Consider the following 11,898-nt stretch of genomic DNA (forward strand, 5'->3'; position numbering starts at 1 on the left):
ACGGCAGCGTTAAGAAACGATTACCACATCAAAAAAGTTCACCATCATTCATAGCAACATGGACAACACGTGAGGAGCTTTTTCGACCCAAGAATTCGGCCTTGGTTCCCGTCAATTTTGTACAGCATCAAAGTGGCCCATCTGCCTCGGCCGAGTCCGGAAATTCAGTACCTGGCCGGTGTTTTCTCAGGGACGCTTGAACATCGGTCCCAGCTTATTTCCCAGTTTGGAGACTTTGAGCACATCCCGATATGTCAGGCTGATACGTGTCCGCCGCTGGTTCAGGCCGTCTTTGTATAGCTCCGGAGAACGCAAGAGGTCCCAGTTCACAATCGTCTTCTCCGACAACTCTACATCGGTTGCGATAGGCTCGATGCCATGGAGATACTCTGTGTAGAGATCCGCGGTTGTGATCAAGAGACTCCGGGGCTCTTGGAGGATGCGCCAGACAGGCTCCAGGTCCAAAGCGCCGTCTTCCTTGCTCTTGTACAGGTTCAAGCAGAGGGTAGAGCCGAGACTCACGGTGCAAACGACGGGGTGGTAGGCGCCGCCGTCCTTGTGTGGCATGATGCCGGTGTTTGGGGGGTATTCGTTGATCAGAACATGGTTTGGTCGTTGGTGAGGGCTGTCATGAAACATGTTCTCGGGTTGGCTGTCGGATAGTGGGATCGAGAGGAGACGTGCGACGACGGGTTGTTCGAGCCAGTCGGGGAGTGGCCGGGCATCGAGAAGGGTGTTTTTGACGAGATCGGATGGCCATGTTTGGAGGCGCCTATGAGTGAGTTGTCGCCATCTCGCTTTCGGAGCTGTGTTGACCTTTTTGTATGTTCGCGATTAGAGGCAACGAGGTGGGGGGCCCGAATCAAACTGGGCACATTATTACCTTGTCCAAGATCGCCTTTTCCTCTTCTTCGGTGATGAAATCTGAGATGTAGTAGCAGGCGGGTGGAAGGGCCTTGATCTTCTTGTCCTCGAGGGTATGTGGCAGGTCGAGGGGCCGAGAAGAAGAAGCAGAAGAGGTGTCGTTGTCGTCCATGGTGGTTAGCCTGTCTGAGAGCCTTGCCCTTTCCCCGCTTGTCCGAGAGGTCTGTCTTATGCGAGGATGGCCAAACGGGCCAGCCGAAGAGGCGAAGCAGCTCAGCAGCGGTGAGTGGTGGGCTTGAGTGGTTGGGAAAAAAGGAAAAAGTCTGACAGAAAGATTATGTAGAGCGGCCTCCCAAAGCTAAATTGAGGGGCCCTGCTTTGGGGTGAGTTTTGTTGAAGGGCGACAAATTCCGAACCAGGCGGGAGGGGTCAACAAAGAGAAAAAGAGGGGAAACAGTGAAGCACGAAGGGACTGCACAGCGTTCGGGAACGGGCGTCTGTGAAACATGACGGGGGCCAGTTCACGAGTGGTGCCGTCGCTGCACAAAAAGGTCCAGAATGACCTACATGCACAAGGCCGCTCAATGTTGAATCTACGGGCCTTGGCGCTAACCCCAAAGGTCCAACTAATGCAGGGCAAAAAAGCCCGGGGAGGCGGCGAGCTTTTTCGAGGCCCTTTTGATTCTTGTAGGTACACGGTATCTGCACTGAAAAGGAGGGGAGTCATCAGGCAACAGACAGTGATACGGCCGCTACCTGGAAGAGGCAACAGATCAACGTTTAAACACTCAAATGGATGGCCCAGGCTTGACAGGATAGCGGTGTACCTTGATATTTCTTGTTATTTTCAGAAACAGTGGTGACAAAACAACCCACATAAAAAAATGGGGGAGATTGCGGCCTTCTCGACAATTGAGCTCAGTCCAGGCTGCCCTGTTGAAGGCTTGGAACACACCCAACTGGCACCCACGGCACCCTGGTCCAACGCGTCGGAAAAAGCATTGTCTCCAGGGATTAAGCAGACGACGGTGGTAGGACACAACAGGGCCAATCAGCACGGTGGCGATCAGACTTTGATCTGGGAATCTCCAACTTCCCGCCTATTCCAGGTGCTGGGCCTTGCTGAGTGCTGAGTGGTTCGCTCTTGGCTGAGGTGCCAGTGGGTGCTTTACTAGGTACGCTCCATTCTGCTGCTGGCCTGGTGCTGCTGCCATCCTGCCATTCTGCCATCCATCCATCCATCCATTGTTTCCCGTTCCTTGGTGAGGACCGTCTCCTTTCACCAAACACACGCTCACGCTCACGCTCACGCTCGCGCTTTCACCCATCGCCAACCCGCGCGCAACTTCCCACCGGCACGCCCATCTCCATCCCATAAAACCCCCTAGCCTAATCTTGGAACCTTATCCAATCCCGCGAGCCGTGGTGGTCGTTTGATTCGTTTCTCTCTCGTGTGTCACTTTTTGACCCGCCTCTACACTCACCTCCAGCTGCCACTGGCTCAGTGTTCAGTCACTTTGCTCTGCGCTGCAGTCTGCACTTTCTTTGCGAAGAACATTACTCTATTCTGTCGCATCATTGTCGACATCCTGATTCAATCACCACGCGCTTTTGCTGCCCTCTCGATCGAATTCCCGGGCCACCCAGCAACCAGGATGGTGCACAGCGGCTCTTGTTTTTCGAATTAAATGACATGGATGCGCAGAATGCTGTCGAGCCCGCCTCCACGAAGCCTGCTGCTTCTCCCAAGCGCCTGGCAACAGGAACCGACGCCGACCAACCCAGGTCCTCCGCCGTGACCAAGTTGTCCCAGATCGCCAAACCCGAGCTGTCCGTCAAGGACAACAGGGACCACCACAGCAGCAGCAGTAGGCCGAGTGCGACCGGCTCGCAAACACACTCCCAACACCAACACACCTCACATACTTATTCCCACTCTCACTTGCACGATGACGATGCCGGCGATGGGAACTCTGATGCCGAAACCATTGTCCTGCCCGGCAAAGATGGCCAACACTCACCGTCCAAGGTACGCAAGATCATCAAACACGAGGACAAGAGCGATGGGGAAGAGGCTCCACTCCCAGCCGCACCCTCGCTCAATCGCAAGCCCTCCACCCTGAAACATGACCGAGAAGGTGAGAGCAACAGCAACAGCAACAGAGCAGACCGGGCAGACAGAGCAGACAGAAAAGACCGGGGCGACAAGGCCGACCGTGCCGAAAAGCCAAGCAGGTCGGCATCCGCTGTCCGCAATGGTCCCAGCGGACCCAGCGATAGCGCCGCCGCGCTGGCCGGCAGGAAGAAGAAGCATCCCGGTGATAGGGCCAAATTGAAAGACGGGTCCAGCGGTTTGAGCTCCGCGCCTGCGTCTCCACCTCAGCAGCGTCGTCGTCGGTCTTCGAATGCACACTCCAAGTCGGATTCAGAAACTGCACCTGTGGATTCTCCCAAAATTTCATCAAGAGAAAAGCTGCCAAAATCTGCTGCCGATAAGCTGGTGCCTCACAAGAGAAAGGCCCCCAAGCCCGAGTCTGACGACGAAAGAGAAAGCCGCAAGGTTCGTCGACAACGAATTTCAGGCTCTGGCCTTGACGCGTCTCGCAAACCACACCTTCCCTCGGCCAAAACAAGCCATCACGAGGTCCACACCTCGACTCGCACTCGATCTCCATCACCGCACTCCCGAGCTTCTCACCGCCGTAGCATCTCAACCCATCTTCCCGCCTCATCGTCCAACGGCCTCGGCCAAAAGAAAAAGCGGGTTCCCGCGCCGCTCCAGTCGACCGACTATCACTCCGACGAGTCGTCTGTGAGCGGCAGCCCGCACCCTCGCAGCTCCAAGCTGCGCAGTCTAACCACCCCGGCGACGGCGGAATCGACCATCTCTCCCGCCAAGATGGCCCCCCACAAAAAGCACCTCGACGCCCACGGTCAAACCCACCTGGCCAGGGCCTGTGCCAAGGGTGAGTATGAGAATGCAAAGGCCCGTCTCGCTGCCCGACCCGAAGATATCAATGTTGCCGATTATGCTGGGAACACGCCACTTCAAATTGCAGCACTGAATGGGTACGACGACATTGTGAAACTTTTGGTAGATGCCGGCTGCAATCTGGAATGTTTCAACAACGAAAAGGACACCCCACTTCTCGATGCGGTCGAAAACGGACATCTCGAAGTCGTCAACATTCTGCTTGCGGCAGGCGTCAATCCCCGAAAGGCTAACGCTTATGGAGAGGAGCCTATCGCCAGGATCAACGAAGATTCAGAACATGCCGATGAGATCAGAAAGGCTTTGCAGGAAGCAAAGAAGAATATGGGCGATCGTCGACTCACCTCGGAGGATCATCATTTGGACCATCCCGATACCTTGTCGTCGCATGGGAATGAAAGTCCCCGACGATCGCCTGGTGCCTCCAGCTCCATCCACGCCATCGGAGGGCGAAGGGCAGGTACCGTCAGGGCGAACAAGACCAGCAATCACTTACTTTACATGCCGATGGACGACAAGACTCTCCGATTGGCAGCCGCCCGTGGTGACGAGGAAACGGTTACGCGCATCCTCCAGGTTCGGGAGGCTTTCGACGATCCAGAGTCCATGGTTGCGGCGGCACGCGGCGGTCATGAAATGGTTATGCAGCTGTTGCTGGCTCTCGGCAAAGCGAATCCCGACCCTCCACCCATTCCATCTGCGGAAAATAGCGAGTATGCCACACCAATGCTGGCGGCGATTGGGCAAGAGAACCTTAATGTGATTCGACTCCTGCTCGCCCAAAATGACTTTGATCCCACGAAACGGTACAAAGGGGAGACATACTATGAGATTGCTCGGCGAAGGAAGGGTCCGAACTGGGGAGATGAGGAACACATTCTGAAGAACGCCTATGATGAGTACAAAAAGTCGCACAAGGATGGCTCCAAGACTCGATCCCCAAACAGACGAGAGCAGGAGAGGGAGGCTCGGCGAAATAGGGCTGAAGTCAAAGACGAAACGGTTGCGCGGTCGTCCCACAAGCGAAAAGCCTCCAGCCCTACACGGGAGCCCAAGAAATCCACCACGTCCAAGCTTGCTGCCAGCCCACGAGAAAAACCTCGATCAGGTTCTTTTCCCGCCCACCCCGACGACCAAACTTCGCCTAAACGTGGTCCCGGCAGACCCAAGAAGGATGACCGGATACCCACCATCGCCATATCAGATCGCGAAGCCTCCCCTGCAGGAAGAGCTCCGAAAGTCAAGCGTGTGGAGTCTGATATGGCTGTTTCTGCGTCAGAGGGTGAAGCTGTTAAGCCAAGACGGAAGTTGATGACCGCTAAGGAGTACCACAAGGACAAGCAGCAGCAGCAGCAGCAGCAGCAGCAACAACAACAACAACAACAACAACAACAACAACGTCGGCAGAGCATAACTTCTAATGCGTCGTCGATGAATATTCCGTCTAGTCCTAGGGATGAGCCTGAGAAGTTGGCGAAGACGGAGAAATACCATGATCGGACAAAGGCTCTTAAGAGGGACGAGTCTCGTGATCGGCTCTCTGTCTCAGGTGAGAGTACTGGTAAGCGGTACAGATCAAGTGCCACCCCGCCGCATCCTAGCATTATGGAGAAGGACGCCGGTGAAGCGCCTGCTAAGAGAAGGCGCTTGGATGTTCCAGAAGGCAAGGAGAAACGGCCCAAGCCAAGCCCCTCTGACGATAGGCTTTTGAAGGCGCCTGCGCCACGCGAAACGGTATCTGCATCAGGATCTGTGGCGGGCTCTCGTATGAGCTCCAAGACCCGGGATGACGACGACAGAAAACCCACCCCCAAACCCAAAAAGGTGGAGGAACACGCTAGGAGAGAATCTGGGAAATCCAACTCTTCCGATAACAGTATACATGTCAAGTCCGAAGATCCAGACGTGGAGATGCCGGATGCTGATGCGCCCGCAAAGGAACCTTCTCAACAGCGGAGGAGGGAGGAGGAGGAGAAGAAGAAGAAACTAGGCGAAGCTGAAATTGCAGCCCGTGAAGCCAGAAAGAAGGAGGAAGATAAGAGGCGGAAAGAGGAAGAAGAAAAGGAGAAGGAGAAGGAAAGAGAACGGGAAAAGGAACGATCTCGCCTTGCAGAGGAGGCCAAGCGTCGTGCCGAGACAGAAGCCCAACAACGAGCCCAGGAAGAGCAACGACGAAAAGAAGCCGAAGAAAAGCAACGAAGAGAAGACGAGGAACGCAGAAAACGCGAGGAAGAGGAACGTAAGCAACGAGAACAGGAGGAGCGACGTCGGCATGAAGAGGAAGAGCGCAAGCGACGAGAAGAAGAGAAGAAGGCCGAAGAGGAGAGAAGGCGCAAAGAGGAAGAGGAGCGGAGGAAGCGGGAGGAGGACGAGCGGTTGCGGAGGGAGCAGGTTGAGCGTGAAGCTGCTGAAGAAGCCCGACGGCAGCGTGAGGAAGAGGAGCGCAAGGAGCATGAACGCAAGGAGCGCGTGCTTCGTGAAGAGGAGCGCAGGCGTGCCGAGCGTGCAGCCAGAGAGGCCGAACAGCGGCGGTTGCGTGCTGAGCAAGAACGTGCTCGTCTAGCCAAACTCCCTCCACTTTTGCGCTGGCTCGAAAGCGCCGTCAACCCCAAGTTGCCAGAGGTTGCCGAGAAATTCAGTACCATGCAGGGTGTTCGCTACGATTGCATCCGCCCCGAGGCCAACGGCACTTTGGACGGCAGAGAGCAATGGCTTCTCAACACCCAAGTGGCCCTTCTTCTGGGAGAGAAGGATTTGGAGCTCTCGCGATGTAAGTGCTTGGCTCGACATGTGACATGACAACTGCAGATTTGCTAACGAGTGCACACAGATACTGCATGGACACGGATCCCTGTCTCGCAAACCGCGAAGCGCATCATCTGGCGCCTGGAGTCGGACCGTTATGCGCTGACTACACCCAGTCTCTATGAGCTCGGCAGGCAGCTCCCCGATTACTACGAAGGGCACGACCCTGAGCAGGTGGGCTACCTCACTCTAGAGCGGCTCCGGAATGAGGCTTGGGAGAAGTTTTCGGCCATGGATATGTTCTTCGTCAAGGTAAGCTCGTCACGGTGTCAATCTTGTGCAAAAAATACTAACGTGGACCAGGCATCTGATTTCATGTTCATCATCCCGACCATCTACCATCTTCGCAATGTGAAACTCTCGATGGCATATCTGGAACTACCAGACCCGGACGCTGAGCCGGTCAATTGGGTGGTTCATCAAAAGTGGAGAAGTGACCCTCAAGCACACATCTTGGGAGGGTTTGCGCCCACAAGCAAGCATTACATGAATGGCGAGCTCCTCCACGAGGACAAACCGATCTTGAGGGAGGCAAGCACTTCGCCAGTTCCTTTCCGTTGCCGGCGGATTCCTCGGCACGGCCTTACGGCCATAGCCCGGGATGACCCAGCATATAACCAGTTCTTCAAGGACAACGGCGGAGACGGGTCTGTGGAGAATGCAGAGTCGCCCCTCCTTCCCAACGGCGTACACTCGTCACCCACGAGCACGTCGTCCCGCTTGATGGCTCAATCAATCGATGGTGCCATGTCACCAACAATGGCCATGGCGACAGCCCCCAATGGTGCTGCCAACCAGCCAATTTCGCCATCCTCAGAATCGGGGCCAGCACAGGCCCGCCCACTGGTCAACGGCATCCACGGGCTGGTCAATGGTGACACAGTATAGATGGTCACCGTATCCAACACAGCAGGATATCAGTACACTCGATTGCTTCTTTTTGGGAGAGGAGGATGATTTGCTCAGAGTTGATGCGTGTTGAATTGGATGGCTTGCCTTGGATCTCATATCTTTTCACCCACCTTACCAACTAAACAACGAAGTTTCGGGAGATACCCTTGATTTGGCAGCAAGCTTTGCCTCATGTCGGGAGTACAATGTTCATCATCATATTCATGGAATGGTTGTTATGTGGAGGCGGCGGTCATCAAGATATACGTATATGGAGTCGTCGGTTTGGGTTTTTGGGCGGTGATTTTACATGGGAAAGAGAGGCAGTTGTGGTTTATAGGGCACGTTTGCCAGGGCGATGCAATTCGGTGCTATGTTATATTATGAGGGAGGACATTGGGGTTGTGCTGTACATATATGAAATGTTATAACTATGAAACAAAACAAATATGGGAAAGGAATAATGAGGATGGGAAGTGAAGTTGTTGAGTTCTATTGAGCAAGTGGCACACAGTAACATCAGATGGCCCCGCAAGCTTGAAGCACAGGCCTGGAGGCGGCGATTGAGACGGTGCCAAGGGCGGCAGGCAGGCCCTCTTGTTGAATTTTGCCCCACCATCAAAATTCCCCACGACATCGACCTTGGGAATTCCTTCTGGAGAAGGACCGCAGAGTAACGAGTGAGGCTACAAACGCCCGTCATCAGAGAACGAATCCGGACATCGACACATAGAGAGACCGTCCTTCCGCGCCAGGAAGACAACACCGCAATCATGTCGACCACAGTGGAAAAGGTGCGCCAACCTCCCCCTCCAGAGCACAGGATACATGGCAAGCTAACCAAGATGCGCGCAAACAGATCAAGGAGGTCGAGCTCGAAGTATGTCTATTCCATCTAACATCCCCATAGATTACGACCCACGAACACGACGACTTACATGAATGATTTTCTCCCCTGTCTAGATGGCTCGCACCCAAAAGAACAAGGCCACCTCGTACCATCTCGGTCAGCTCAAAGCCAAGCTCGCCAAACTCAAACGCGAGCTCCTCACCCCCTCGGGCGGCGGCGGCGGTGGCGGCGCCGGCTTCGACGTCGCCCGCACCGGTGTCGCCTCCATCGGCTTCATCGGCTTCCCCTCGGTCGGCAAATCAACCCTCATGTCCCATCTCACCGGCCAGCACTCGGAAGCGGCCGCCTACGAGTTCACGACCTTGACCTCGGTCCCGGGTCAGGTGGTGTACAATGGTGCGCCACTGCAGATGATTGATTTGCCTGGTATCATCGAGGGTGCCAAGGACGGTCGTGGGAGAGGTCGCCAGGTTATTGCTGTGGCAAAGACGTGCAACCTGATCTTTATTGTGCTGGATGTGAACAAGCCGTTGACGGACAAGAGGGTGATTGAGGCGGAGTTGGAAGGGTTTGGGATCAGGATCAACAAGGAGCCGCCGAATATCACGTTCAAGAAGAAGGATAAGGGTGGACTGAATATCACGAGCACGGTGCCGTTGACGCATATCGATAACGATGAGATCAGGGCTGTGATGAGCGAGTACAAGATCAGCTCGGCTGATATTGCTATCCGCTGCGATGCCACCATCGACGACTTGATCGATATTCTCGAGGCCAAGAGCAGAAGTTACATTCCTGTCATTTACGTGCTCAACAAGATCGACAGCATCAGCATTGAGGAGTTGGACCTGCTGTACCGGATTCCCAACTCTGTGCCCATCAGCTCGGAGCACGGGTGGAATATTGATGAGCTGATGGAGGCTGCGTATGGTTTTTCCCTCGTCGAACTCAACTCTTGTGTAACTGGATGGCTAACCTAACTCCACAACAGCTGGGAAAAACTCAAGCTCGTCCGCGTTTACACCAAGCCCAAGGGCCGCATGCCCGACTACGACGCGCCGGTTGTGCTCCGGTCCAACAAGTGCACCGTGGAGGATTTCTGCAACACGATCCACAAGAGCATCTTGGAGCAGTTCAAGGTGGCGATTGTGTACGGCAAGTCGGTGAAGCACCAGCCGCAAAGGGTGGGGTTGTCGCACGAGTTGGCGGATGAGGATATTGTTACTATTATCAAGCGGTAAAGTAGCCCTTCGCAAGCGCTATCAGCTTCGAGCCGGCTCTGTTTTTTGGGCAGAACGAACGGGCTCATGGGACGCCGCGGGAGTTGGGGTATGATGGGGGGTTCTAGAACTCGGCAGGGAGGGCTGAAGAAGCGACAATGCCACAAGGGAGAGATGACAGCTGCTATGTTCAGTTTGCATCTGCGGCTGGCTTGTATCCCTTGCAGAGAGGGAGAGAGAGAGAGAGAGAGACATGGCAAACAAACCCAACCCAGGCACGTGGAGGGGGGAGGAATGGTTGTGAATGAGGTAAGGGAGGGGGGACATGGGACTTTTTAGCGGCGTTTTGGGGGTACAGAAGGTACTTAGCTGTACCGGCAAAAGATATGGAATTGGGAAAAACGAGAATGGCCTTTTGGAGCTAGAAGTGGGGATATGAGCTGGAGAATGTTATATATCATGTACTTTTTGTGTGTATATGAAACGTTGATGATACCTACCTTGCTTGCTTCGGAAGCATATCAACTTGACGGCTGAAATCAGTCATCACCAAGAATCACATGAACAACAAAAATTGACAGCCGAAGACCTTGTTTCGGTCGGTGTCTTACACTCAAGGGCTGTTCAAAGGTTTGAATCTCCTTATTCATTTTATCGATTTAGTTCAAACTCGGGCACCCACCAGAATCTTTGTGTGTTATCCCCCGGGGATTTTGTATACCTTTTTAGCCACATACCTATCTGAAAGAAGTCAGAACGAGAATTGTTTGGAATTCATTCATTCATTCACCCCGGTACGGGTTCGGGACCCTCTAAATCTCGCATTTATGCACCGTACATATTCGAGAGAAAATCTCAGTTTAATAGCTAAGCTCCGTAAAAAGCTAGGTAAGTGAGATATACAAGTATATCGAGTCAAAACTACCTACCGAACACGCAAGGAACCTCTTCCGACTTCGGTTCAAACTGGTAGGGAGTTTTGGTCAAGTGGGTGGGTGGGTAGTGGTGAGAGGGCTGGAAGACATGGGGGTTTAAATGGGGCGTGATGGAGTATCTACCTTAGTGTTGAGTAACATCTCAGCCGGGAGGGGGGGTCCGTGGGGAAGGGGCGGTGGTTATTTGTCTTGATATTTTGTACATGAATTTTCTCTCTCTTGCTCTACTGAGATTGCTACGGCGAGTTACCTATGGTTGAGCTACATGTGTGGTATTAAAGAGTCACGGGCGGTTGGGGGTTCCAAGGGGCGGTGGGTGATAAGAAGAGTAGTGCGAGTCCTGGTTTAAAGTTGGTATCTTGTATGGGACTTAAAACTAGACATGTCTCTCTATCGCTTCTATTTTCAAAACTGGAATAACTTCGTTTTTGGGTCGTGAAGTTGTTTCTCAGTTTGGGCTGCTATGCGCGTCTTGACCAGTGAGGGCTCCGAAAGTCGTGATGATAAACTCTGAGAAGGTTCAAGCATGTATATCTCGGGCATTATAAGATTGTGTGTTCTTTGTGAGAGAGTAGGTAAGCTTGAAATCAGCGGGTGCATGAAGTGTTGGAGTTTTGTTCTTTTTTTTTGTAGCTTGCTACCCCGTTATTTGAACCTCGAAGAATACCATGGCACCGGGGAGATATAACAAGAAGCTTTTTTCTCGTGGGATGAGATATCACATCCCTTCTCGTAGTAGGACGGGCCATTTGTTTGCTTCGACGTCTGACTCTAGTGTCGCTGATGTGAGGGAGGATAAACGGGACAAGGGGACGCGGGAATGGACTGGAGCTTGCCAATGTACCTAAATTTGACTCATGCCTGTTCTATCTGGAACATTGCGGTGGGCGTTATGCTCTTTTCTATCTGCTCTCTTTCTTGAATGTGTGGCTGGTAGGGTCTGCATCACTGTCTATGGCGTCGAGTTACAACTTGGTTGTGCAACTTCTTTAGGCATTTGAGATGATAAGTGTTTCTGGAGCAGTTGCCTTTTTACTCTGAGATGAGGATGAACGAAAGAAGGAGCAACACGGAGAATGACTACTGATTATAACGAAGTCCAAGTACGATATTTGGCTCTGGTTTGGGATGATATTTGTTATCGTATCATGCCGTGAAGATAGATGCTGTCAATACCTGTTCAAGTACCTACTGTAGTCCGGTTTGGTCTGGTTTGAGTTGGTTTTAGATACAAGCTTTTTGTAGGCACCTGGTTGTCGGCATTTTCGACATGTATGACCTTTTAACCTTCCCTTGCCTTGTCTCCCATGGTTGCGAGCGACAGTGACCGGTCGAGTCAGT

The 11,898-nt window shown here is 53.3% G+C and overlaps 3 protein-coding genes across 3 annotated transcripts; 2 read left to right on the forward strand and 1 right to left on the reverse strand.

The window, feature by feature from the left end:
• Positions 1–20: 20 nt before the first annotated feature.
• Positions 21–1,438, reverse strand: QC762_702120 (uncharacterized protein). Its single transcript, XM_062893072.1, has 2 exons — positions 884–1,438; positions 21–816 (listed from the first exon to the last, which is right to left on the reverse strand). Exons 1-2 carry the CDS (start codon positions 1,034–1,036, stop codon positions 187–189), a joined length of 783 nt encoding a protein of 260 aa, XP_062739098.1. The 5' UTR covers positions 1,037–1,438; the 3' UTR covers positions 21–186.
• Positions 1,439–1,728: 290 nt separating this feature from the next.
• QC762_702110 (uncharacterized protein) lies at positions 1,729–7,549 on the forward strand (the record flags this gene model as incomplete). Its single annotated transcript, XM_062893071.1, is given in 4 exon segments — positions 1,729–5,212; positions 5,222–6,626; positions 6,687–6,913; positions 6,965–7,549. Coding segments are annotated over 4 exon segments (4,872 nt in total). The 5' UTR covers positions 1,729–2,557.
• Positions 7,550–8,325: 776 nt separating this feature from the next.
• RBG1 (GTP-binding protein rbg1) lies at positions 8,326–10,238 on the forward strand (the record flags this gene model as incomplete). The annotated part of the gene is made up of 4 exons (XM_062893070.1): positions 8,326–8,346; positions 8,412–8,432; positions 8,516–9,327; positions 9,394–10,238. The coding sequence occupies 4 exons, from the start codon at positions 8,326–8,328 to the stop codon at positions 9,641–9,643; spliced, it is 1,104 nt and encodes a 367-aa protein (XP_062739100.1). The 3' UTR covers positions 9,644–10,238.
• Between the last annotated feature and the right edge of the window lie 1,660 nt (positions 10,239–11,898).

The sequence above is a fragment of the Podospora pseudocomata genome, chromosome 7, assembly GCF_035222375.1.
Source record: "Podospora pseudocomata strain CBS 415.72m chromosome 7, whole genome shotgun sequence".
Classification (NCBI taxonomy): Eukaryota; Fungi; Ascomycota; class Sordariomycetes; order Sordariales; family Podosporaceae; genus Podospora; species Podospora pseudocomata.

Coding starts and splice junctions, on each gene's coding strand:
- QC762_702120 (XM_062893072.1), bottom strand. CDS start 1,036: ATGGACGACAACGACACCTCTTCTGCTTCTTCTTCTCGGCCCCTCGAC. Junction 817..883: donor AAAAGGCGATCTTGGACAAG/GTAATAATGTGC, acceptor ACATACAAAAAG/GTCAACACAGCTCCGAAAGC.